General features: G+C 40.6%; 1 protein-coding gene across 1 annotated transcript; it reads right to left on the bottom strand.

Annotated features, from left to right (window-relative positions):
• Nucleotides 1–1,417: 1,417 nt before the first annotated feature.
• Nucleotides 1,418–25,093, bottom strand: LOC140231524 (coiled-coil domain-containing protein 40-like). The gene is made up of 19 exons (XM_072311658.1): nucleotides 25,063–25,093; nucleotides 24,215–24,294; nucleotides 22,553–22,629; nucleotides 21,173–21,605; nucleotides 20,562–20,707; nucleotides 19,418–19,721; nucleotides 18,586–18,743; nucleotides 17,744–17,884; nucleotides 17,066–17,169; nucleotides 15,795–16,038; nucleotides 14,812–14,994; nucleotides 13,959–14,204; nucleotides 13,014–13,227; nucleotides 12,288–12,457; nucleotides 11,598–11,689; nucleotides 8,959–9,079; nucleotides 5,387–5,575; nucleotides 4,671–4,829; nucleotides 1,418–3,324 (listed from the first exon to the last, which is right to left on the bottom strand). The coding sequence occupies exons 1-19, from the start codon at nucleotides 25,074–25,076 to the stop codon at nucleotides 3,076–3,078; spliced, it is 3,324 nt and encodes a 1,107-aa protein (XP_072167759.1). The 5' UTR covers nucleotides 25,077–25,093; the 3' UTR covers nucleotides 1,418–3,075.
• Between the last annotated feature and the right edge of the window lie 1,490 nt (nucleotides 25,094–26,583).

Here is a 26,583-nt window from a genome sequence, read left to right as displayed (position 1 = left end):
GAGATATCCTAAAACAAAACAAATCAAAAGAAAGTGGCCCTCATAAAAGATGGGTTCCACCTTTTGTTTCTTTCTCTCTCTGGCTCTTTTTTTTTTTTTTTTTTTTTTTTTATCTCGGCCATTTCAAAACCGATTTTCATCAAATAAACCTTGAATTCCTCTGAGAATTTTATGCTCTCTAATATTTCATATAAGTTGTTCCTAATTATCTCGCAAAAAGCCAAAACCTGAATACCCATCTAAACCAAAAATATAGGTCCTTCCATCGCTTAAAAAAAAAAAAACTGAAGTACGAGAAGATAATCCTGTATTTGATACATAACTAAATGAAAGAATGAATGAATATAAGATGATCGATACTAGATGCAAAAAGATAGGATGTAGAGATGTAAAGTCTAAGTATCATATCCATTTTGGATATGCTCGATCACTTGTAACTTTGGAGGACTGATAATGTCGAGTAAAGTCTACTTGGCATTTTATCCACAAGCATCAGTTACTAGAGTGCGACCGAACGCTGGCGGGCGCTAGACAAAAAGGTTCATCAACATCTTTGGTGCTACAGCATTTAAATGATTAAACATCATATTCTGGGTAACATCATTTAAAACAAAATCATAAAAGTGAGTAAACTACTGATGTTTCCCAAAGTATCGTAATTCCTCTGGGTAACATCAAACACTCTTGGAAAATATCTTGTCTTGCTTCGTCTAATGCATACATATCTACTTTTTGTTTTTTGTGCCCTGAACCAATAAATTGACAAATGTCACAAGATAAAGGTATTGATATCAGAAATTTACTTGAACTAACAAAGAAAAAAAGGAGTTAGAAGACAGATGTATGCAATACAACTTTGCATGCATGTTAATGATTAGAAAATGAACATTAGCTAATTTCCTCAGTCATGTGAATATGACAGTCTATCTCTGAACTATTAAAAGGAAACCAAAACCCAAATAGAAATACGGATTGAGTGAAAGCAGCAACATTAGTAGAACACATCAGTGACAGTTTGAGGAAAATCGGACAGTTGAAGCAAAAGTTATGAATTTTTTAAGTTTTGGTGTTGGAACCGCAGGATGAGGAGACTACTCGAGTTCATGACATCCTGTGTGGATGATGATCATAAAGAAAATATAAAGAAAATTCAACATGTTTTCACTTTTCTAGCATAATGAAAAAGCACTTGACTACCCGCCTTCAGAAAGTAGGGGGAGTAATTACTACCCTTGACATATGTCAGTACCTAGTTGATGGAATGTGTAATTTTCATGAAAAATGAATTTTTGTGGAATTCCCTTTATATTTTCTTTGTTGTCCACACATGACATCATAACCTCTAGTAGTCTCCTCATCCAGTGGTTCCAACACCAAAACTTTAAAAAATTCATAACTTTTGCATCAATTGTCCAAGTTTCCTCAAACTTCCACTGATGTGTTCTACTAATGTTGCTGCTTTCACTCAATGCACATTTCTCTTTGGGTTTTGGTTTCCTTCAATGCACAACAATGAAGTGTTGGCTTTGCCAGTAGAGTCTGTCTACTCTCTTGTGAATCTAACCTGCTGGATTTTTTTTTGTGCTTTTTTTCTTCTCCATAAGTGTGTGTAATAGTTGTGGGTGTGAGAGCGAGATTACGGGTGCGTGTACGATTACCTAGTATGCTGATAGTGATAATAAAAACAAAGATATACAGTACATGCCCATTCAAACAAAAGCATAATAAAGTGGCACCTAGCATAACATTAATATATATTCACAAACAAAATGAGGATAACTACATACAATGCTGATCAGAACAACAAATGACCAGATAGGTATGTATTTGTGCTGATATTTATTTACACATCTGAAATACAACATACAAATGTCTGTATATGTACAAATTGATATCTTTCTTGCAAATAATTATTACAAACATATGGAATATCTTTTGACATAAACCACACTTAGAATACATAAACTATGTACATAAAATATCTAGTAAATTAATATATTGGATCTTAAAAACAATACAATCCACAACTTTTTCTCATTGCCTGCTGTATTCAGAAGGGGAAAAAAGGAAAGAAATATTCAACTTCCATTAAACTTTGCTGAAACTATCCCTTTGCACGTGATACGGGATATTTGTCAAGTGTATGGAGCACACAGTACTCCTAAAAACTAGATCAAATAATTTGTGTAATTCTTTGGAATAAGTTTATATGGTAAGAATTGCAAACATTGTAGAATATTGACGGTTTAGCCTCATTGTGTACTTGGAAAAGTATCTAATTAAATGGCAGTGTACACATCTAACTTGCCTTGTGTATGTTGAAACTTTGTGAAAGTTACCAAGGGATCATTCCAATTTTCTTTTTGAAAGCCATAAAGACTCTGGGTGATGATCCATCACTGTATTATCTTTTCTGTTTGTTTGTTTTGCTTACTTTCCTCTTTTAAAGCAATCAAAGATGCATCACCCAACTCAACATTTCCTTTCTTTTTGTCATGTCTAGATGAAACAACCCTTTGCCAAACTAGTGCAAATCTAAGATGTGTAAGTATCACACCTTGCCTGATACAAAATTAGGAGGTAAGGCAACCAGAAAACATTGTAATTGTGACATGGTGCTACTTGATCAGAGACTAATGTGACAGACATCACATCTGTACAATCTGAATAACTTTGGCCCTCTTTTAACCTAGCCCATGTTCTAAAAACCAGATGTTTGAATGAAACGTAAGCAGCTGGAGAATAATGAGGCTAGGATGTTTCTTGATCAAAGACTAAGATGACAGACGTCTTCTTTATATGATCTGACTAAAAATTGGTCCTTTTTCAACTAGCACATAAACTTAAAGAAGAGACTGGAATGAAGATTTAAGAGGAATTGGAGAACAGCAATCGTGCACGGTAGGGTGCAATTTCATCACAGAATAATGTGATAGAAAGTTTACTTGGCTCACACAAGTCCTCCATAAGGGGGCCACATGATAAGTGGGTTCTTTGCAGCTGACCCCTATCCCCCCCCCCCACTCCATCTGTTGCTGGGCCACCACCACTCTGCCCCACTATTCAGCGATTGACCTACAAGTCATCGTCTGCTGCGCCCCTTGAGCTCAAGGTGAGTGTTACGCGGCGCATGGCCGGCTGGATCTGGGGGAACTCGGTGTTGAGCCGGTCGGCGATGGTGGCGATGGTCTGCATCTTGTCCAGCTGCTTCTGGGACTCGGCCGAGAGGGCGCCCTCCGTCTTACACAGCAGCGTGTACTTGCCGTCCTTCAGCGCCTGGTAGTTCTTGACCTTGCGCTGCTTCGACACGATGTCTGCCAGATGCTGGGGAAATATTGTGTTGAGAAAATCAGACGATGAATAAAATATTGCTTCAATCAGTCACAGGTTAATTACACTACAGACATAAAATGGGTCAGGACAAGAGGAACAGCATATTCGTACATCATCTTACAACAGTTCTTACTAACAGCTATTGTAAATGCAGTGCAAATAATTCACTTTGTCACAACCAAAATAAGATGGAAAAGGTTTACCTCTTGACATTTTAGCAGCTACTCTAGATGCTTCTTCAGATTCTACTGAGGAAGCGTCTAGCCTAGCGCAATAGAGAAGAATATCTAAGACTATTTTCAGACCGCATAAATTTGCTTGACATTTACAGGTAATGGCATTCTTTGGCAATCCATTACAAGCTTCATCAACTGTCTTTTTCTCCTTTAAGGTGGTTAAAACTATGAGAAGAGCATGGACTCTAACCAATTTTCTAGTCATGTAATAGTATACAAATAATGACTGCTATGAGGGGCACAGTTGAAATTATGGGCCCAAGGTGATGTGAAAACCGTAACTATGCCCGAAGCGAAGCTGAGGGCATGGTTATGGTTTTCACATCACCGAGGGCCTACATAATTTTAACTGTGCCCCGAATATCAAGCAGTCATTATTTGTTTTATATACCGAAAATATAGATTCCGAAAAAGATACCGAAAATATAGATTCTAGTCTCTTTTACAGCACTCGTAATCAATGCTGATCGACAGCGCGGCGGTCGTATCATTGGTGCGTATGAGTGATCAATGTGTACAGTGTGCAGCGTTCCGACTGTCTCCAAAAACCTATTTACATGACAGGGCACAGTGACCGCTAGTCTCTTTTACAGCACGCTGATTGAATGCGCGGCGGTCGTATCATTGGTGCGTACATATGAACGATCTTTGTGTACGGGGTCGCGACTGTCTCTAAACCTATTTACAGGGCACAGTTGATTTACTGTGCCCCGGTGACGGGCACAGTAAATCAAAAATGGGGCACAGCTATTTTCATGACTCCGCTTTTAACCAATCAGATGAGAGGATTCTATATATGAGGTATATAATGAGCCATGGTGTCTTTCAGTGACCCATGGCTCATTACCACATCACAATCACATGTCCAATCATATGATGTAGGAGTGCACATTTAATAATGTATTACATAACTTTTGGATGAAATGAATTTAATATGGTACAAGAATTATAACTCTTCTCATCTCACAGCATTAAACAGGAGAGGTTTTTTTTTGTTTGTTTGTTTGTTTGTTTTTTTAAACAGGAGAGTTTCTATCTGCCATGAAAGTCCTGACTTTGAATTCTATGGTCTGGTTGAATCTTGACAAAAAGGCCAGTTACCTTCTGCTTGAGTTCAACCAGTCTCTCGATGTCTCCGTCGATGGTGTCAGCCACACTCTGGAGCTCGTGGAAGTCACGTTGCTTGTTGTCAAGCTGCTGGTTGAGAATCTGTTGATGGTTCCGGAGCTCAGCAATGTCATTGTCACAGCTATTAGCATCCTATAGTGGTAAAGACCAAAAATTAAAACAATTAGCATCACGATTACAGAACAGAGAAATGTGTCCTCAAGTGCAAAGATTTTTCTAAATGTAGAAGAAAAAGGCATTGACAACATTGACATGATTATTATCAATATCATAGAACAAATTTATGACAATTAATTGACAATAATCAATGTCGATGAATTTATGAATGAGCAAGTGGGTTTTTTTTTCTTTCAGTTTTTGTTACGTAAAACAGCTAATGGTGACTACTATCCCTTTGTGTGCTTTCAATTATGGAATTGATTATGAATTGATTATGAATTATGAATTATGAAATTTCATCTATTTACATTTTTTAGGACAACACAGCAAAAAAGTATTACAGAGTTCTTTCAGTGCAGTAGGATATATAGATATACAGTAGTTTTTGCGTTCAACAAATTATTTATTATCATCATAATCAATAATGTCGATTGGCACAGAAAATGTCATAGCATTATACAGACTACTGTCCAAAGTCTGTAGCACACAAAGAACAAATCTTTTGAAATCATACATCATGAGTGTCTGACCTGCTGTGTCTCCTTGATCTTCTTCTTGAGTTCAGCCAGCTTCTTGTGGAAGGCCCCCTTGGTCTCCACCTTCTTGTTCATCTTGGACTGCGCGTCGCCCCGGGTCACGATGGTGTCCCGGCGAGAGACCGCCTTCTCCATGTCCTGGATGAGTTTCTCCTGGAGCTTCATCAGCTGGGTGTGGCGCACCTGTTGAGAAAGAGAGATGAATTGAAAAGAGGGGGGGGGGGGGGGCAAGGAGAAAGAGGAATGATTGGCAGAGGAAATGTTACCTTGCAATATGTACAGTACTTCCTCAAAAAAAAGAAAGAAAAAAACTAGAAATGTCGCTACGGCGACTGGTGTATGCCTCCGCCATAATACATGGTTCTCCTAATAGGTCTATAGTACAATGTCTTGACAATGTGTGATGACAGTTTCACACAATTGGCAAAATATTAAAATGACAGGTTTGCCACAAATGTGCTGAATGTTCACTTTCCTAGAACTAGGTTCAATTGGATGAATGATTAAAACATCAAGAGTGCAGGTATTTGGGGGAACTGATGATTTTAACTTGACTTTTGACCCTTTTACAAGTTTATGCATTGAGTAATTTTCAAGGTATTGAGAAAAAGTATAATTTCAGTATCAAATGGTAAAATAGTATTATCGAAACCTGGCCTTTGACCTTTGACCCCACAGTTCCAAAGAGAATCACTGTTAGGTAGAACATGCATAAATATGTAAGTTTCATGACAATACCTTGAGTTATTTTTGAGATATGGAGGAAAAAGTGCAATTTAGCACTTTCACTTGACCTTTGACCTTTTGACCTTTGACCTTTTGGCAAGAAACTTCCCACAGAATATATATTGGGTTATACATGCATACATCAAGTTTTAAAAAAATCCTTCAGGCACTGCATAAATATAAGGAAAGTAGTTATATTTTGAGGAGTTGACCTTAACCTTTGACCCCTGACCTTTGACCCATGACCCCCAACTTCCCTAGATAATCACTGCCCATCGGTACAAGCATATATACTAAGTTCCATGAAGATACCTTGAACCATTTGCGAGATATGGAGAAAAACATGAAATTTCAATTTTTTTTTTCACAAAATAACCTGTGACCTTTGACCTTTGACCCTGTGACCCTAAAATCCACACAAAGTATCATCCCCCAAGGATATACCCTCATACCAAGTTTGATGCAAAACCACCACACGGTTCTTGAGATATCGACAAAAACAAAACGGGACGGACGGACGTACGGACGTACGGATGTACGGAAGTACGGAAGTACGGACGTACGGAAGTACGGACGTACGGACGACCCGAAAACATAATGCCTCCGGCCACTTCGTTGGCGGAGGCATAAAAAAGACCACTAGGAACTAGGATGTCCATCAACCAGCTGGAGAGACCAATTTGAAAGTGGCTTGAGCTATCCCCTGAAAGAGGCTGAACATCAAGCCCAAGACCAAACTGGAAAAGGATCACTCATAGGAGAGCAAAGGGACACACAGTCCTATGCAATAAACTTCAACTTACTAACTTCATGTACAGATGTAATCAGGAAAAGCCTGCATGTTGGTTTTTATTCGTTTTAATATTCTGTCGAGCAAAATTAGTACAGTATGATTATATGTTCTAGGGTTTTCATACTCATTAAACATTTACATATTGAACTGATTTAGAATAGTGAAGCAAAATAGCATAGTTCAGGAGCTCTTGCAGTGCATTAGAATAATATAAAGACATAGTTTCTTCACGAAAAAAAAAAAAAAACCATCATTATTAATATTTTTTGCAAGTATCTCAATTGGCATGGATAGATCATGAACCATTAAAGACTGGAAGGGTTCCAGTGGTCACATATTAACTTACTCACAAAACTCTGGATATGTTGAAAGTGGTGTGAACACATTAAAACAGAAAGAACAAGAGACTGACTTTCCAGAATCCACAAGCAGTTCACACATTTGCTCCAGATTACATCACTTGAAGTGGGAGTATAAAACTAGAAATGTCGCTATGGCGACTGATGCCTCCGCCTTAATGCGTGATTCTCCCAATAGGCGTATAGTACAATGTCTTCACAATGTGTGATCCATGACATTTTCACATAACTGGCAAAATATTGAAATGACAGGTTTGTCAGAAATGTCTTGAACTGTGTTTGCCATAATTTTCTAAGAGTGCAGGTATACATATTTGGGGAATTTTGGGGAAGTTTATGCATTGAGTAATTTCAAAGGTATGAAGAAAGAGTGTAATAACGGTACAAAATATATATTTTTATTGGGGGGGGGGGGGCATTGAAACCTGGCCTTTGACCTTTAACCTTTGACCTTCAGGCTGGAAATTTCCTGGAGAATCTCCATTAGGTAATGCATGTACTAAGTTTTGAAACTAATAATGCAAGCATTGCATATACTAGTATATGGGGGAAATAGTAAAATTTTGAGTTGACCTTGACCTTGACCCCTGACTATTGACCCATGACCCCTAAATTCCATAGAGAATCCCTGCCAGACAGTACATGCGTATGTACCAAGTTCCATGAAAATACATCGAACCATTTGCGAGAAAAGTGATATTGCAACATTTTCACCTAACCTTTGACCTTTTGACCTTTGACCTTATGACATGAAACTCTCATTGGAGAATCTTTATGCAGTAGTACATGTCCACACCAAGTTTCAAGAAAATACCTTTGGGCATTGCATAGATATGGGGAAAATTGCAACATTTGTAGAATTTGACCTTGACCTTTTGACCTTTGACCTCTTGCCAATGTCACTAAAATTTACTCAACTAATTGTCCCATCATACATCATCCTTGGACCAAGTTTGGTGAAAGCTGCTTCATCCAGTTTTGGGTTATCACGTAAACAGATAAATTTTAGGATTTGACCTTGATCTTTGACCTTTGACCTCTGTCTGATTTCACTGAAAAACTAATCAATTAATTGTCCCATCATACATCATCCTCCAACAAAGTTTGGTGAAATTTGCTCCATCCAGTCTTGAGTTATCGCGTAAACGGATAAAATTTCATGATTTGACCTTGACCTTTGACCTTTGACCTTTAGCCGATTTCACCAAAAATCTTATCAACTAATTGCCCCATCATACTTCATACTTGGACCAAGTTTGGTAAAATTCCAGTAAATATTACTCAAGTTATCGCGTAAACGAAAGCGGACGGACGTACGGACGTACGGACGGACGGACAACCTGAAAACATAATGCCTCCGGCACCACTTCGTGGCGGAGGCATAAAAATCCTAGAAGGGGCTATCATAGAATTGACTATTTCAGAGTTGGTTCTGTTTGTAATGATACATCCTGTAATGTTGCTGTATATAAAGTATTTTCAGTATTTTCAAGTTTAACTTCTAAGCAGCACAGTAGAGCTTCTGCTCTTGAATCTGACCAACACACAAAGGAAAGCACTTCACACAGGCAAATTGCCAGATTCCTACAAATCAAGAGTGTGTTTGTGTGTGTGTACATAATAACTCGTGGGGTCAAGGGTCAAAATCGGGGGGGGGGGGGTGGGGACACTGGACACTGGGCACCTACCTCCATGCGGTGGATCTCAGCTGTCATGGCCCTGATCTCCCCCTGGCCCACTTCGGAGTCCACTGTAGCCTTGGCCTCCCTGGCTAGCTGTGTCTTCTTCTCCCAGAGCATGATCTGGCGTCTGTACGAGACAAATCCATCACAAGAGTCTGTTTCAAATCTATCTTTATTTAAAGAACATTACTTGTAAACTGCCTTGGCACATCAATCTTTAACTTGTCTTGTGGCAGCACGCTCCAAAGGAATCTACATAAAGATATTGGCATCAATTAGCATGTGCCACATATTAGGCCAAGTAAAAAAAGATAGTAGTTTCTCGTCCAGGTTTTTTGGGCAAGGCGATGAGGGCGGTCCTTACTATTTGATATCTTACTATTTTTTCGAGGATTGTCAAAATGAAAGTAATATGTGTTTCTCGTCCGGTAATTCTGAGAAAGGTAACGAGAGAGGACTTTACTATTTTCTATATCCAATTTATGAAATGAAATATCACTCTGGTAGCTGTGTTATGAGAGACCAGCTGGGCCCCGTTGCTAGAAACTTTGCGTTTAAACGCAACTTGCAACTGATTGTCACTGGCCAATCAAAATCATTGTTGCATGCATGTCTTCTTAATAGGGCAGACCCTGAGCAAATCAGAATGGTTGTTTCAAAATTAGCAATTTCTTGCCTGCACTCTGTGCATTTTCAAACAAATAGATGATGTACCATACTTGAAATGAAACTTCATGCATGCAGAAATACATTTGCTTTTTCTTTCCACTACAGATGTCAAGGGAAAATGACCATCTTAATACTGGTATTTATAGTGTTGTAATGGCATTTCTGATACCAGTGTACTTGCAATTCTGATGTATTGTACTATTAAATGAAACAGGTATAAAACATATCTTTCAACAACTTTCTTTTCTTCACGTTCTAAAAAGACATTTGATAATCACTCATCATTTGGATGATGAATGACTGTATACCACACTTATTATTCTACAGATGATACGACTCACGGCCGTGACCTTGAATTTACATCGTAAAGAAAAGTATCCCACAGAAATACGAGACAAACCAGAATCCGAGGAAAAGTTATTCATTTTGTAGATACACCCATTTGATAATTCTACATTTGCTGGAAAAGCGCATTCATTTTCTCTTCAAAATAGAACAATACATCGCCGTCAGATGTAACGTTACAGAGCAGAGTGTACGGGCTTCTACATGCACATTCGAATGTGTTCCGATGGTACCTGTGACCGACCCTGGACAGCTACAGACACGCACACTTTGCCAATACGGTGCGGCACGTACGGCCACTGCACCGGCGCCGTACCTTTCGACACTGCACACACATGCACATAGTCACAATGACATGAAAATGTGGGGCCTACAAACTCGATACAATCCTCACAAGCATTTGTACAGTACAATTCATCCGCTTCTACCTTGAAATATGAGAAACAAGGGAAAAATACGAACAATGCGCAAAATATGCGCGGAATATCAGCGATTTCAAGATCGCAAAAATGTTGCCGCTATCGCTATCACGACGTACCGAGTGCGCTGTACATCTCACAGCTAGCCCGCCCAGGCCCGCCCGCGCCCATCCAACTATACAGTTCGACTGCAGCTTTGTGGGTCATTCCTTCTTGCCGAGCTCGCAGTGTGAAATGCACGCGTTATTACATACGCACTACAGAAGCTACAGCTGTACTACAGCTATCATAGTAGAGGACACAAGGCGTAATAAATTACAAATGAGACATTACGATTGGTAGGTGAATTGTCGATTGTCAAAAAAATAGTAAATATCCAAAAAGTCGATGCGGCAACTGAAAATCGATGCGGGCGGAGAGCGGGCTGGGACGAGAATTATGAATTTCTTGGTATTTTCAGCGCCATTTTGAAAATAGTAAATAGTAAAAAAATCGATGCGGCGGCCAAAATCGATGCGCGCGAGGACGAGAAACTGGTTTCTTTTTTTACTTGGCCTTAGTTTAGGTAACAATTTGTTCAGCACATGAGATGCTTGTGACACCTTTGAGTTCTACTTAATGACAGTAGCTCCTAAATTTTCTTTTGATGGCAATTTCTATCTTTTTTAAATCTACAAATCACTTTTTAAAACAAGAGTATGGAATACTGTGGTAAGGTTGTATAATTAGTTTAATGTTGAACAAGACTTAGCATTACGGTGAGGAAACTAATTCACGTATGACATAATCACAAGCAAAACAGTCTCACTAAATAATGTCAATTGAAATCATCTACAGAAGATTGTCGTATGCAGAAGAGCGGGGTGCTCTATACAAATAAAATCATACTATTCAAGGCACAATGCTGCACTATTCATTACATGAAAATCAACAGGAAATGTATAGTATCTGTTCTCCATACACTCAATATCGCACAGTAGGATGCTATAAAAATAACTGAGTGTGGAATTTGGTGAACCAAGTGAACTCTGTGGGGGAAAGTACACTAGCTTGTAACAAGAATGACATTAACCCATTGAGGATGAGCTGATTCTGCTTAACACATATTTCCCATTGACATCAGCCCAGTATACTCAGGACTAGCCTTCAACGGGTTAACACAATGCAGAATCGGCACCCTTCTGCCTTCTTTTTTTAAAACTGCAGACTTACTCTGCCTCAACCAGGCTGTTGAGTAATCTCTCCTTCTCCTCACTCAGTTCATCCAGCCTGGCCTGCATCTCCAGAGATTCTCTCTCTGCCTCCTGATGACCAAAAACAAAACATATTTCCACTGACATCATGGCAAATTACATTTCTTCCATTTTCATAGTAATTTCTACCAAAGACAGGAGGATATCTTTTCCCCGAAAGTAAAGAATTGTATCAAATTTAGCTTTGATGACTACCCAAACGTGTCAATAGTGTCAAACTACTACAGTGTACATAGTGCGGTGAACTAGGGCGAAATATTTCTTAGATGTATTGCACAACAGTGAAACATAAGCTGACTTTAAACTCTACTTTTTACATCCTATCTTCTTCAGATGTTTGCATTCATCGAGTGCTTCCAGTAGCACATTGAATGTCAACCATACTCCACCTTGGAAATTCAAGAATCAGAAGAAATCATTGAAATAAAAAGTGTATTCAATGCATGATGACATGGGACACCTCACATGTCAATTTGTGGGACACCTCATTTGTTGGTTGACATACCAACCTTGAGGGAGACGACCAGGTCTCAAACCCCATCTTTGAAAATTCAAGAATTAAGAAGAAAACAGTGAAATAAACAGTGTATCTATTACATGATGACATGGGACGCCTGGGACACCTCATTTGTCGGTTGACCTAACCCACCTTGAGGGAGAGGACAAAGTCGTTCTCAATGAGGATGTTGTCCTGGTGGAGGTCCTGCCGAATCTTGCCCTCCCTGGTCAGCAGCTGGTTCAGCTTCAGCATGTCGTTCTGCATGTCTCGGATACTCTTGTCCACCGTCCTCCTCTCATGCAGCTGACCCTCGATCTCACCTGGGGGAAGGGATGGGGTGGAGGGAGGGAGGGGTGGAGATTGGAAAAGGGGGAGAGGGGAGAGGGAAGCGAGGGCGAGGGAGAGGGGAGGATGGGAAGCCGAGAGAAACATTGCTTGATTTCAGACTGAATGCTTGGTTGGTGGGGGGAAGTTATGGTGCATGTGGGAAATTACCACAACAGGATACTAATAATCTCTGAGGAAATCTTCTGTTGTTCTTTTATCTTCCTATTTGTTTTAAACAGCATTTACATTCACATCCCCAACTGTTTCAAAAATAGATGAGAACTGATTTTCATGAACTCTCACATCCCGTGAACACAATATATTATCCGCTTTTAGCTTCTGGTCCAACATTCTTGTCCTTTCCTAATTAAAATCTGTCCAGAAATCTTGTCCAACTATCTTGACCAATTATCTTGACCAACAATCATGACCAACAATTTTGACCGACACTCTCGACAAACAACCTGACAACTTCCCTTTTATATACCCACAATGCTCTTCCTGCTTGGCTACTAGTCTCACAATCCCACAGAGACTCCATAGACTCACCCTCAATCCTCATCTTCTTCTGGTGAAGGATGGTCAGTGCTTTCTTCATGGTGTCCACCTCCATCTGTTGGTTGTCCTTCTCCTGGGTCATCTTGACCAACTCTCCCTGCTGCCGCAGCCAGAACTGCTCCAGGTCGGCAATCTCCTGCGTCCTCGTCTCAATGTTCTTGGTCAGGGCGTTGACCTCTTGCTCCAACGGGCCCAGTTCTTCTCCCTACATATCAAAGACAGACACAGACAGAGTAAGAGAAGTAGAAACTGATATACACTAATACTGTAAAAGTGAACATCTTTGCTGTGTGGAAATTTTCAAGCTTTTTGCTCGACGACAAGCTAACACAGGAGTAAAAGTACATGAATATATTTGCATGCCATATGTTCCAGTAATTAATGTCCTGATTTCGCGGAATAAAAAACACACAAAACTCATCTTACCCAACTGAGAGCAAAAAATTACTCATGCAAAAATATCCATTCTTAGAATACTGCTTTTCCATCCCTACAAAAATATATGAAACCGTACAAGCAGTGGCTACCTTTGGATAGAACCCACTACTCCCAATTTCTGAGTTGAAGACTGCACCATCACTTCTAAGCTGGGGATCATTGCCAGGGAAACAGTTACCATGACAACTGCCAGTGATGCCATCACTTCCATAGTCTACAGCACAGAGGTAGAGAAACTGTGCTACACATTGTCATGTGTAGGGACAAAATATATTCTTTCTGGGAGTATGATGCACCATTGTCCATATTGTCCATAGATTACCCCTTATAACGAAGACATATGCACGATACCTGCGATCATGTTGAATCAATGACCTCTCCTCTATTAACTTATTTAAAATTTATCAAAGCTCTGTGCTAGGCAACAAACTGTATCAAATCTTGGCCCCTTATTTCAGGTGAGAAGGAGAGAGATTTTACAATATGGTGTGATCTTACCCCTTGCGAACTTAGGACGGCCTCGATCTTCTTGTTGTACTGGTCGATGAGACCCTGCTTGCGCTCTATGACAGCGTTCCGCTTGACGATCTCGCCCTCGCTGCGGGAGATGATGCCGTTCTTCTCGTGGATCTCCTCGTCCAGCTCCTTCAGCGCCTTGCGCAGCCGCTCCACCCGGGTGGTGGTGTTGGACAGGTCCAGCGTTTGCTGCGAGATCTCATTCTCCACCTTGGCCTTTGCAGCTTCCTGCAGAAGTGAAGTTGTTGAATATATTATATTCAAGATTACTGCCGAGTTACACAGACACACACACACACACAGACACACAAATAAATAGATAAATAAAACCTGCCTGCATGACTGCACAGGAGTATTCAGACTATGGCAGTTATCATGCTGCTTGTGTTTTTTTTTTTCCTGTTTTACAGAGTGACTTACAGAGCAGTAATAACAGTATGAAAGTTGTTCACATACAAAGTCATACTTGTCATTTTGACACAAAAACATAATGCAGTGTATAAAGGCAATATGTCACTTTCTATCACTTTTTAAAATCACTTCACTGCTTGAAAGACTCTGTTTAAAAACTCAACAAACTCCTTGCCAGCATCGGGGGGAAAAAGTATTTGTTCAAAATAATTTTTCGGACAGGAGTACCACTGTTGCAAGTACATGCTCTTTTCTGGGGGAACAAAACAGGCAGGGCCAGTTCATGCTGCCTGTGCATGAGCTAGCTAAGAAAATCTTGTGCTTCCCAGAGTGTGGGCGTCTGCACTGGCAATTTATCTATTCATTTTCGGTTGTTTTTTTTTTCAAAGAGCAGCCAAGAACATTCCCATGGACTGGAACCCACCTGATCAGCGATTTGCTTGCGGACATTGCCAGCCATCTTGGTGGCATAGTGCGAGGCCTTGTCCATGGTGAGCTTGTTGCGCATGGTGTCCATGATAGCTTCCTCTAGCCGTAGCTTCTCCTGGTACTCCCGCTCAATCTGCTTCCTCAGCGCTGTCAGCTCGTTCACTCTAAGGGTGCGGTCCTATGGAAATAATACATACAAAATAGGTCAGACACGTCACACTGAGTGTGGTACATAGTTGCAACTCCTCCAACGTACCACCCTCATTTCTTAATGTACACAAAATCTTAGGTATATGACTGTAAAGAGAAATGACATTGTGAACAACAATTACTCAACCTTTACTTTCCACTTCAGTCACAGCAAAGGATAATGTCAAGCTAGATATTTCTACTCGATGAGAATATCAGTCCTACACAAATCAAGGTGCAATGCTGCTTTGCTCAAAAATAACAACACAATATTTCTGACTTTATGTATGCATTCAAATCAAGAAGCCAATATGCCTTTAGACAATGAAGTTATTGAGTCTTCTTAACAGTAGCAATGAAATGCACATCACAATACATCAGCACGGAAGGTACAGTGTCATATAACTGCTATGTAGAACAATGGGTCAAACCATTGATCCATGAACAGATACTTTCTTCCAATGAACTACTCATTTTATTGGCTTCTCCCATATCAGTATATTTCGCTGGATCTAATACTGAATGTTGTGCACTAAGGTTGTTGCTATAGCAGGCATGTTTTGAGGAAATATGGATTATATTTGTAATGGCAGTATACATAGTATTTTGATAGCATATTTGGGGGATTTAATGTACATGATATCTACTATAGCATCATCTCGATGATAATCTCGTCCTAAAGTCCAACCCTGCATGGATTTTACTGCCTCAAACTGATCAAGAAGAAAATCAGACTTCTTTCCTTCCTTCCCAAAGATGGAATCTATGGGCGGCTGTGGACAAACTTACTGTGGTTGCCCTGTTGAGGGCCTGCTCCGTCTCGTGCAGCATGCGGGAGTAGGTGCTGTACTCCTGCTTGATCTTCTCCTGCCGGTCCTGGCTGGCCTGGATCTGCTTGCGCAGCGAGTTGATGTCGATCTCGTTCTTCTGCAGCAGCAGCGTCAGCGTCTCGTTGTTCTCCTGCTCCTTCTGGATGGACTTCTTGTAGCCCTCGATCTCCGTGGCCAGCGACATGATGTGCTGCTTCTGCTGGCTGTTTTGTGTGTACAGAGGATGGCATATGTTACTTAGGATTAGGACTGGTTTAAAAGCGGGGATCCCTCAATGTAACACTCATTTAAGGGCAAACACACTCGAGAGTAACATCTCTTTACAGGAAAAGATTCCGAGTGTAGCATGGAGGTAAAGTTTCTAAGGTAAGACACTCATAGGCTGAGCGGAGAAAAAGAAGATCCATAAGCATAACACTTGTCTGGGGTAAAGATGCCTGGCTATATTGCTTGTTGGGGATGAGGTTTGAAAGATCTCAATGTGTTACACTTGCTTTGAAGGGATGAAGGGAAACTTTATCAATTGCAGGGGTTCCTTAGCAGAAGACTCATGTAGCAGGAAATATTATTTGTCAGAGGAAGAAATCCCTGAATGTACAGACATTATGAGAGGGAGATTCTTTAGTGTAATAGTTTTGTATCCCTACACTTGGCAGTTATTAACAGAAAGATCCACAAGACCATAATTTATTTAGAGGGAAAGATGACTTGGTGAAACACTCATTCAGAGGAGAAAATTCCCTAGCAGGTGAAGATCCGTACATGCTACAGCTATTGAGAGGGGAAGATTCAAGTGAGTTACACTTATCCTGAGGGATACATCTACCAAAATCAGTGCCGTATATAAAGAGAGTCTGGCCAACCCGGTTTTCGGCTTACGAGTTTTGAAGCCTGTGATTGGTCAAAAGCGGTCCTGTGATCTTCGCGGAGCCATGTCGTTACCAAAGTGCGCTTATATGCAGTGCCCATTGTTCACTACCCCTTATTTAGTAGGTTTTTATTATTACGTCTGAGCGCACATGCTAACCCTGTAACGCGTAATACACAGGGTAACGACATGGCGTCCAATTTACGAGTTGGCCAGACTCTCTTTATATATGGCACTGACCAAAATAAATCAGCAAGAGACAATAAAGAGGACACAGTCTTCTTGGGCAGGACACACAGACAAAAAAACTGTTTGACAAATCAAGTGACAGCCAAGCCAGGGATGGCCAGCCCTTCCCTCACCTGAGGGCCTCCTGCATGGCTGCGTGGGCCTCGTCCCTCCGTCTCATCCCAATCAGACTGCTGTTCCACTGCTGGAAGAGCTGCTTCTTCTCCAAGTTGATGGACTGAAAGTGAAGAGAAAGTTAATACCTTGTAAAAGATAGCAACTGTGATAATGCTGATATGAATGACGATGAAGAAAAAAAGACACAAAATGTATTGTCAGGCCAAACCATTCGTTTCATGGCCAAGTGAGCATGTGTCACACCTAGAAAACACTTTCAGTGGAAAAAGTAAATGCAAATTTAATACATTTAATACACACAAAATAATGCAATACTCTGTATGATTTCGCATTTCACATCAATAGTAAAGGCTTGAATCACTGGCAACTTTATTACTACCAGTATATGTTATGGGTTACATTTTCAAGGACAACATAAGCCAAAGATGATTCCGGGGGTAGGTTTCAGCAGGTGCATTACTATCATATATTACTATATTGTTGTATATTTCTTCCATATCCATGTATGTGTAGCTATGTTTATTGCTATGTATGTATTCATTCTATGTATGTACCAATGTAATATGCATGCATGCAAATAAAACCAATTTCCTAAGTGGAAAATAGAATTGAATTGAATTGAATTAACATAGTTGCTTTAAGGATGAGGATGAGTGTAAGATCAAAGCACATACCTCAATCTCCATCCTGGCCTCTGAGAGAGCCTCCTTGGCTGCCTTGGTCTCATCTGACTGGGCCTGACTCTGTGCCTCATACAGGGCAATCTGCTCCGTCAGCTTGTCCACTGTCTCGGTCAGCCGGTCCACATACAGGTCCTGGGAGAGAGGGGGAGGGAGCGAAAGGGTAGCATTGAAGTATTGTGTAAAACTATACACGGGAATCTCATTACAGCTAGGTCAGATACAAAAAAAAAAAGAAGGAAAACAACAACAGATCTGTGCAGGTACAGCAAAGAAAATTGTTAGCCCTAGACCAAACAGCTGGCAAAATCACTCTCTGCGCTTGTCTGCATTAACCCATTTCAGACTAGTCCCGAGTATGCTCTGGCAGGTGTTTATGGGAAATACGTATTGTAGCAAAATCTGGTCGTCCTAAACGGGTTAACAGTGCCTGCTTATGATATGTGACTTCCCCTAGTGACAAGCACTACATACATGAGTGCTCCGCATTATCCAAGCTCCAGTTGGCTCAGCAGAAAAGAACGCAACAAAACGCAGGTCCCATCTACAACATGGTGATTGTCAAATCTAAAACAATTTGTCATCAAGCATCACAAATGTGTTTTCTTTCATGCTAAAATATCCTCAGCATTTTCAATTCGCATTTACTGTCTTCCTCTTTGTCAATATTGCGTCGTACTGTTCACGAAACCCTATCATTGCAGAACATGCAGAAAATCTGTGAGGAATATCATTAATGGTTCTTGATTTAGAAACGTAGCAATAGCACTGGCTCCAACATACAGCTAATCAGCATTCTCAGTTTGCCAGTAAAGTGGTGGATATTTCTCACTCACCTGCTTTTGTTTGTCTTCCTCGGCCTTTGACACCTCAGAGTCGGCTTTCTCTGCAGCCCTGCGCATGACGGCAATGTCTCCCCGGATGTCCTCCTTAGCGTTGCTCATGTAGTAGAGATGCAGGGCCAGATTCTCCACCTCCGTCTGTAGCGTTGAAGCTGTTGGGGGCCACAAAGCAATCACACATGGATTACAAGACCGACATACAATCACACACATTGAAAGAGAAAAACTTCATAACAGTAAGGTTCTATCACCGTTTTCCTTTAGTTTTAATTCCAGCTTTTCTTTAATTCTGACATTTGAATTTCAACAATAACATATAAAGAGACTTTACAGAAATCATGGCTTATATTCACATTGTGCAGATGAGGAATGATACTCCTTATATGCTGTGTTTACAATCGATAGAGCTGATCACTACGTTAGTCAAAAAGGACTGGCAGTCTTCTAGTCAAGGCTTCAACTTCTGATGAAATCTGTGCATTATTACCAGCTAATATGGTTGCATTAAGATTTTGTCCCTGTTAACAATGTAACACTGACACACTCACTCTACAGGTGATTGGCTGTTGCTTTTAAGCAGGTGCCATAGGAACTGTAGTTGTTGTTTGTCACATTTGATGCAAACTGCTCTATAAAATGAGGCAGCAGTCAGTTTGAATGGCAGATGGATGGTTATAGTTCATAAAAATAGATATGAAATCCTACACTCCTCTTCAACTTCCCATATGTGCATGCACACACACACACACAACCACACCTACACAAAACCACGGCCCATCAAGCAACGTGTGGGCCAGTCATCGTCGTTAGAGGCTAACAGACTCACATTCCTTGCGCTGGTGGTTGACGTTCTGCTGGGTCTTCTTGTACATGTCCTGCACCTCCCGCAGCTGCTCCTCGCACTGGTTGCGCAGCTGGTGGAGCTTGCCGAGGTCGTCATGCCGCTTCTCCAGCATGGTCTGCTGGCGGGCCAGCTCCTGCTGCACCCCGTACAGGTTCACGCCCAGCTCCTCGCGCTCCTGCAGCTTGTTCTTCAGCGCCTCCCGAAGCTCGCGCACCTCCAGCTCCGCCTTCTCCATCTGCTTGGTCAGGTGGCCCTTGAGGGCATCTTGGAAGCGCCTCATCAGGGGCTGGGGTCAAGAAGCAAAAACAAAACAAAAGATGAACCAAAATGATCAACGATAATAACAATACAAGCTGGTGTTTACATAGTGTATTCCAGACTTTCTAAGAATTTCAATGCACTTTACAGATTTATCATTAATCAGGGCAGTTCAGTTTTATTTATTTTCCATCTGACATCCAACAAAAAGTACTACAAAATACAGAGTATGCATTACACCATCACATTTTTTGATCAGTTTGAAAAAGAAAATACATAATGCAATATGAACCGTAAACTGTATGATGGATATGAAATGTAAAACAAAGCAGAATAATCAATGTGTACTTTGAAGGGTTGACTGAAAAGGATGAAAAAGAAAGATCCACTAAAAAGCATGGCTTGTAATACATGGACCACTCGCTATATCAAGCAACACATGATTTTTTTTTTTCCCAAGCCCCTTGAGCAATGAAGCATGTGATGTATAAAATTTAATTCTTGCGACTGGTATTCATGCAATTTTCTCGATGAGCTTAGTCATATCACCAGCCTAAAGACCTTGGCTTTTATGCACGAAATCCTTTAGAACTATCACATGTACAACATTCAAATAATTGTGTTAATACAGTAGGGACACGAAGTCCTAGAAAATTCATCTCAAGACACAAGGCAAAACAGTGCTTTTTAGACAGATGTTAAAAATGAAGGCTTTGATTGCCTTGGATTACTTCAAGTCCTGCGGAGAATTTTTTTAACTTGTCATGATTTGGGCAATAGAGAGAGAGAGAAAAAAGCAAAAACAACAGTGCAGATGAAAATAGAACCACACTTGCCATGCAAGGTTAATCAATTTGCACCAACTTACGTGATCAGGATCCAAGACGACCATCTCACTCTCATCATCGGAGACGTCGGACTCCAAGCCGTAGCCATCTCCCTCTACTCCTCCCTGATTCTCCTCCTCCTCTGCATACTCCTCTTCTTCTTCTGCAACTAGTGTGGTCTCGGCGACTGAAGGACGTGGCATAATGGGAAAAAAATTTCAAAGCCCCCTGGACCTTGGAGAACTTCTAGATTGATTGATTGATTGATATATGCTTAACGACACTATCAACACATTTAGTGTTATTTAAGTGTCGAACAGTTTAGTTTAATCGAAGTTCATACATAGTTTTAACATGCACAGTAAAAATAATGGGCATCTCAATTAATTTCTAGAAACCACATACTGTAAACGCAGAAATGTTTGCGGTACATTGATTTTTTAGCATTTCTCGCTACTTTTAGCTAGGTCAAATTCTAAAACCCGCCAAAATATCTTTACTATTTTCTCTGCAAATTTCGAACAGGTTGAATCATGTGCGTCAATCACAAAAACACAAATTAAAAAACCTCTTTTCATGTTTAGTTTTCTTATTCAATTCTTTCAAGTTGCTATGGATACAAGCACTCTGTCATATGTCCACATATTCTTACCTGGCTCTGGCATTGATGCACCCATTGCTCTCACAGGGGGTAATTCCACAGGTACTGGTTCAGGGGGAGGAGGCTCAACAGTGGGCTGCAAGGGGGATAACCTTTCTTCAGAAGGGGGCCTCCTGTCTGCTGAGCCCGGTCTCTTGGACCCAGACGGAGGTCGGGCCCCTGCTGACGGCGGACGAGCTGCTGAAGAAGGTCTTCCAGCAGATGGTGGTCTTGTCGCAGAGGGTGGCCTAGTAGCAGAGGAGGGCCTTGTGGCCGAGGGGGGCCTGGTAGCCGAGGGCGGCCTCCCAGCAGATGGGGGCCGGTCTGCGGGCGAGGCTTTGCCACCAGAGGGTGGCCTTGTAGCTGAAGGGGGCCGCTGGGTTGCAGATGAGGGCCGCTGTGCACCAGATGAGGGCCTTTCATCTGGAGGGGGAGCATCTACCTCCTACAAAGAAAGAGATTAACTCCACATGGTACTTTTCGATAGAAGAAACACACTGCTTCTTATTTGAAGCCCTATCAAGTTCTGGCAAAGATGTCTGTGCTTCAAAGAATTACCAAAATTGTGATGATAACACTGTTGATGTAAATTTAATGGCACTCTGGAATTATCTACAGTAGATCACTGCTTAGAAAAAAGCCAGAGAGACAGTACAAAAAATAAGATGATTCAATTTTATGCAGAACACATTACATGCACAGACATGGGTATGTGGAGTAGCATAACCACTTTCTTTTCTCCTGCATAGAGGCAGTTTGGTTTCAAGACAAAGAGTAATAATTTGACTATGCTAATTTTTTTTTTTTTTTTTTGAATAAATTGATTGACTACAACAGGGTTTGTTCACAAGCACAACAGAACAGTTCCAAAGGGTTCTGGACAACCATGTATGTTTGAAAGTACACTGAAAGAGTATATGGTGCTAATATGCTGAAACTGATATGTAGGAAATAACATCATCACAGTTTTGTTTCCTTCCCAAGCACCTTCACTTGCACTCTGTATACACAACTTGTACATGTTTTCTCATGATAAGCAGTGCTGTTTTTCATTTCATTTTTTTTTCTCTTTTGAATTCATAGCTCTTCACTCAGGCTGTGACTGTTTCAACAGATGTTATAAAACAGCGAAAACACCTGCAAGTGTTTCTTTGTCAAACCAAAATACAGCCTACCTTTAAATTGTATAAAAACCTCTCAATGAAATGTAAACCTATTACACTTTTGTGGTTGTTTTTGTTGTTGTTGTTGTTGTTGTCGTCGTCATTGTTGTGATGGTGATGGTGGTTGTTGTTGTTGTCTGTATGGTTTCCCAGATCAGTGTGTAACTGACGGAATTGCAGATAATAACATTTATAATCAAAGTACAGACATGCAGACGGAATTTTATACCTCATCTGCTGCTGGCTCGTCCTCTGGTGGAGCAGGAGCCTCTTCCTCCTGGGGTGCATCTTCTGGCTGTTCCTCACCTTTATTGCAGAGAATCAAATAAAAGGAACCCACCTATATTACAAATTAATATGGTGCTTCACTTTCACAATTGATTTCATAATACTGCAAGACAAAAAGAACAAAACAAAAACATCTTTGGAATATTTGGCATTTTCATATTTCCACTGAGGATGTTATTAGGATAAATCCCTAATAGTTATTCAATCATAGATCTATATGATCTATGATTAGCGCCTTGAGTATCTTTTTTTTTTTGAGTATTTTGAGTATTTTTTTTTTAAGTATTTAGTGCCTTGAGTATCTTTTTTTTAGCACCTTAGGTAGAAATGTGTGCTTTATAAGTCTCACTATCATTATTACTATTATTACTATATGCTGGTGATAATGTCAGCTCATTAAACATCACTGGGCTCTTCATATATATTTTGCATACTGTACGAGCTGAAATTTTCGCGGTGGTTTTATTTTCGCGAATTTCGCGAATCGCCTTTGAATCGCGAAAATAACAACACGCGAAAATAACAACGCGCAAATAACTAAGTTCAGTTAGACCCTCGCAACCGCGAAATTAACAACACGCGAAAATGTCCTCAAAGGACCAATTCGCGAAAATATCTGTACGCGAAAATTTCAGCTCGTACAGTACTAAGCTGGGGTACAAGAAGCAGTTATCAATGTCCCCTCTGCTGTATTTGGTGGCCAGCATGTGAGCAGTATACAAATGACGCACAGGTCTGAGTGCGTCAGTCGGAATTGTGTGCATAAGGTAACTATGGAATGCTTAACCCACGAGGCGAAGCCGAGTGGGTTTAGGCTAAATTCCATAGTTACCGCATGCACACTACATTCCGACTGACGCACGAAAAGACATGTGCGTCATTTGATTTATAGAATGGGTAATTTTCTTGTCAAAAACCCAGTTTTCTATCGTGTTACCCGATGACAAAATTACTGGATGCATTTCCTTTTGGCTTGCCGTAAGGGGCATGCATACCCATACTTACCGTTTTTACTGGATGCATGGCCAGCCATGCATCAGTTTTTACTGGATGCATGGCCAAGCTGAGTGCGCGAACACTTGCTTTAGTGCGCGAACCTTTGTTACAAGTACGCGTACTCTTGCTAAGTGCGCGATAACATGTTTACCACTGTGACTCGGCGGTGCGGCCAGTAAAAATGAACACATAGCTCTCGACCAATCAGATCACAGGATTCTCGCTACCCATTCTATAATACATACTATTTGGGTTTAATGGGAAAATTACCTTGAATACATGTGTGTGAATTCCATGAACTAGTAGAACAGATTGACAAAATTTAAGGTAATTTGGATTTGCAGTTCAAATGTTTTAAATTTTTAAAGCTTTGGTTGTGTCCATGTGCCGCAATTGCTGGATGGGAAGGTGATAAAATTACATGATGTCACATTAGATAGAGAATTATATAGAGAATTTCCGAACTGTCATGCTTCAATAAAAAGTATATGTTAACTCTACATGCCACTGAGCAGAGACATACAATGGCCAAGTGTTCTTCATTATGCTAGAAATATTGAAAATATGAAAAGGGGATAGTAAGAACACTCAGGATTTAAAACCTAACCTTGTTCAACAGCTTCTTCCGTCTCCTGGGCTGGAGGCTCCTCCATTTTGTCCAGCTCTTCCTGGTCTCTACTTGAAGGTCTTCACACAAAACAAATATCCAGATGAGACAAAAATGACATTTGCTCTGGAGCAAATAATAAACATGGAATATAAACTTTTGGAAATCACACATTCATACTAGTAAAGACTGATCTTTCGGACATTTAAAGGCAAACATTATATACCCTAGTTATATATGTTGAAGTAGAAATCTACTTGACATCATGTCATTTACTGTAGACTAGTGTCTCCAATTGGTAATGCCGATATAGAACTTCGAGACAACTTCACTGTGAGTGTGAACGGTAACGTTAGAACTCAATAGGTCAAAGCTCTGCCTCTGAATCTCATGATCTAGGCTATCCTTCTGGATTTCTAATGGATAGCAAGAAATGAGGGGTTCATTCTGTTGAAGAAAGTGCCACTCACTGTCAACTAATTAAATTAAACCGATTTCTAATCATGGTTTAGTAATTCTGCGCGCTGCAATGTAACGCCAATTATACACCACCCACCTCCCTGTACGGCTACGTGATATCACACAGTTGCACAGCGCAGTGCCCAGTCGCCCACGAACCAATGTGTTGTACAATCGTACACTAGACGAGTAACAAGGCGCACAAGTTAGCTGTGCTGTGGACTCTCGGTTGTCACGGTGCCTTACAGTTTCGCTTTAGTTTATGACACCTTCCTGATTCAGCTGCGACAGACAAAACCTAGAAAGGCATGTAGACGATATAAACACATAGAAATATCTTTCATGACACAGGGCGCTTTGAAATATTACGAAAATTGTTGGGTACTCACCTCTCATCAGCCATTTTCGATTCGTGAAATGTTGTTGCTATGCGCGGATAAACGACTAGTTATTCTTGGTTCCAGGCGCTTGCATTTTAATCAAATTATCGTACTTGCCCGTTTCAGTGTCTATATGACGAACACTAGCACGGTTTCGCAGTGACAAGATCTCAATCCAGTTTCAAGGCGTGCATCATTGTCAAATTTCTTCCGATTGACTCCAATGCTTTCCTTTGTGACATGTAAAATCCTTGTCATTTGAATTATACCATGTGATTTATCTTTTAAAAGTGTCGAAATCTCTGATTTTTTAGCATCATCAATCACATGTTCACAGGACAGTCAGAAAACATCACATTAGCCTACCGTAGGCCAACAGAAAGGCATGTTGTACAGTGATGCTTACATGTTTACTGTAGGTCAATGCAATATAAAGCTAGTCAATATTTGAATGATAGATTCTACATTGATATGTATATGGAATAGAATTGACTTGTTGATAAAGCAAGTAAAAAACAAACAAATATTACTTCCTATATAAGTTATAATAAACGACACCTCATCATCTCCCTGAAAAGATATATATTTTTCAAACTTGAACTTTGTGCATGATGAAAACAGTGTCAGTGAATATTCGCTCCCTCGACGAGGATCTCACACCATCACATAATATGCCCCGGTATGTTAAGATCATAGTCTTTCCAACTGATTTTTCCAATATGTTAATTCCCTAGAAATTTGCTTTTAAATGTTCTATAAACGCGACTTTTATACTCTGTTTTTACAAGAAGTCCCTACCGTGGGAGAGGGTATCCCCCCTCCCACACCCTCTCCCCGTTCGGTCGCTTCGCTCCCTCGCCGAGGACGAGTCGCACCATCACATTTATTGATATACTCCCGTATGTTATAGTACTTGTTATGATCATAGTCCTTCCAACTGAATTTTTTTTTTCAATATTATGTTAATTCCCTAGAAATTTGCTTTAAATTCCCTATAAACGCGACTTTTATACTCTGTTTTTACAAAAAGTCCCTACCGTGGGAGGGGGTCCTCCCCCCTCCCACACCCTCCCCCCGCTCGGTCGCTTCGCTCCCTCGCCGAGGATCTCACACCATCATATTATTATGTACTCCCTTATGTAATAATCAGTCCTTCGCACTGATTATTTTTCACTATGAAATTTGCTTTTAATAATGGTCTATAAACGCGACTTTTGTACCCTGTTTTACAAAAGCTCCCTACAGTGTGTGTGTGTGTGTGTGTGTGGGGGGGGGGGTATCCCCCTTTCCACCCCCCCCCCCCCCGCTCGCTCGCTTCGCTCCCGCGCCGAGGATCTCACATCGTCACATAAAAATGTGCCCCCGTTGAGATTTTGGCCCCCCCAAAAAAAACAAACAAACAAACAAACAAACAAACAAACAAACAAACAAAACAAAAACAGAAGTGTTCCAGCGCGCTTGTATACGGGAACTGTATGTCATCTTTAAAAATCTTTAAAAATTCAAATTCATGGGTGTTGTGATTTCTTC

This window comes from Diadema setosum, chromosome 8 (assembly GCF_964275005.1).
Source record: "Diadema setosum chromosome 8, eeDiaSeto1, whole genome shotgun sequence".
Lineage (NCBI taxonomy): Eukaryota > Metazoa > Echinodermata > Echinoidea > Diadematoida > Diadematidae > Diadema > Diadema setosum.
Note: the sequence above shows the minus strand (reverse complement) of the source record. Positions and strands in the feature narration are given on the sequence as shown.

Bases quoted from the DNA above. Each gene is read 5' to 3' on its own strand.
- LOC140231524 (XM_072311658.1), bottom strand. The intron at 14,205-14,811 runs GTGGGTTCCAGT...TCACTTCTGCAG, and splicing joins GCAAGCAAATCGCTGATCAG to GAAGCTGCAAAGGCCAAGGT. The intron at 12,458-13,013 runs GTGAGTCTATGG...CCCTTCCCCCAG, and splicing joins GAAGAAGATGAGGATTGAGG to GTGAGATCGAGGGTCAGCTG.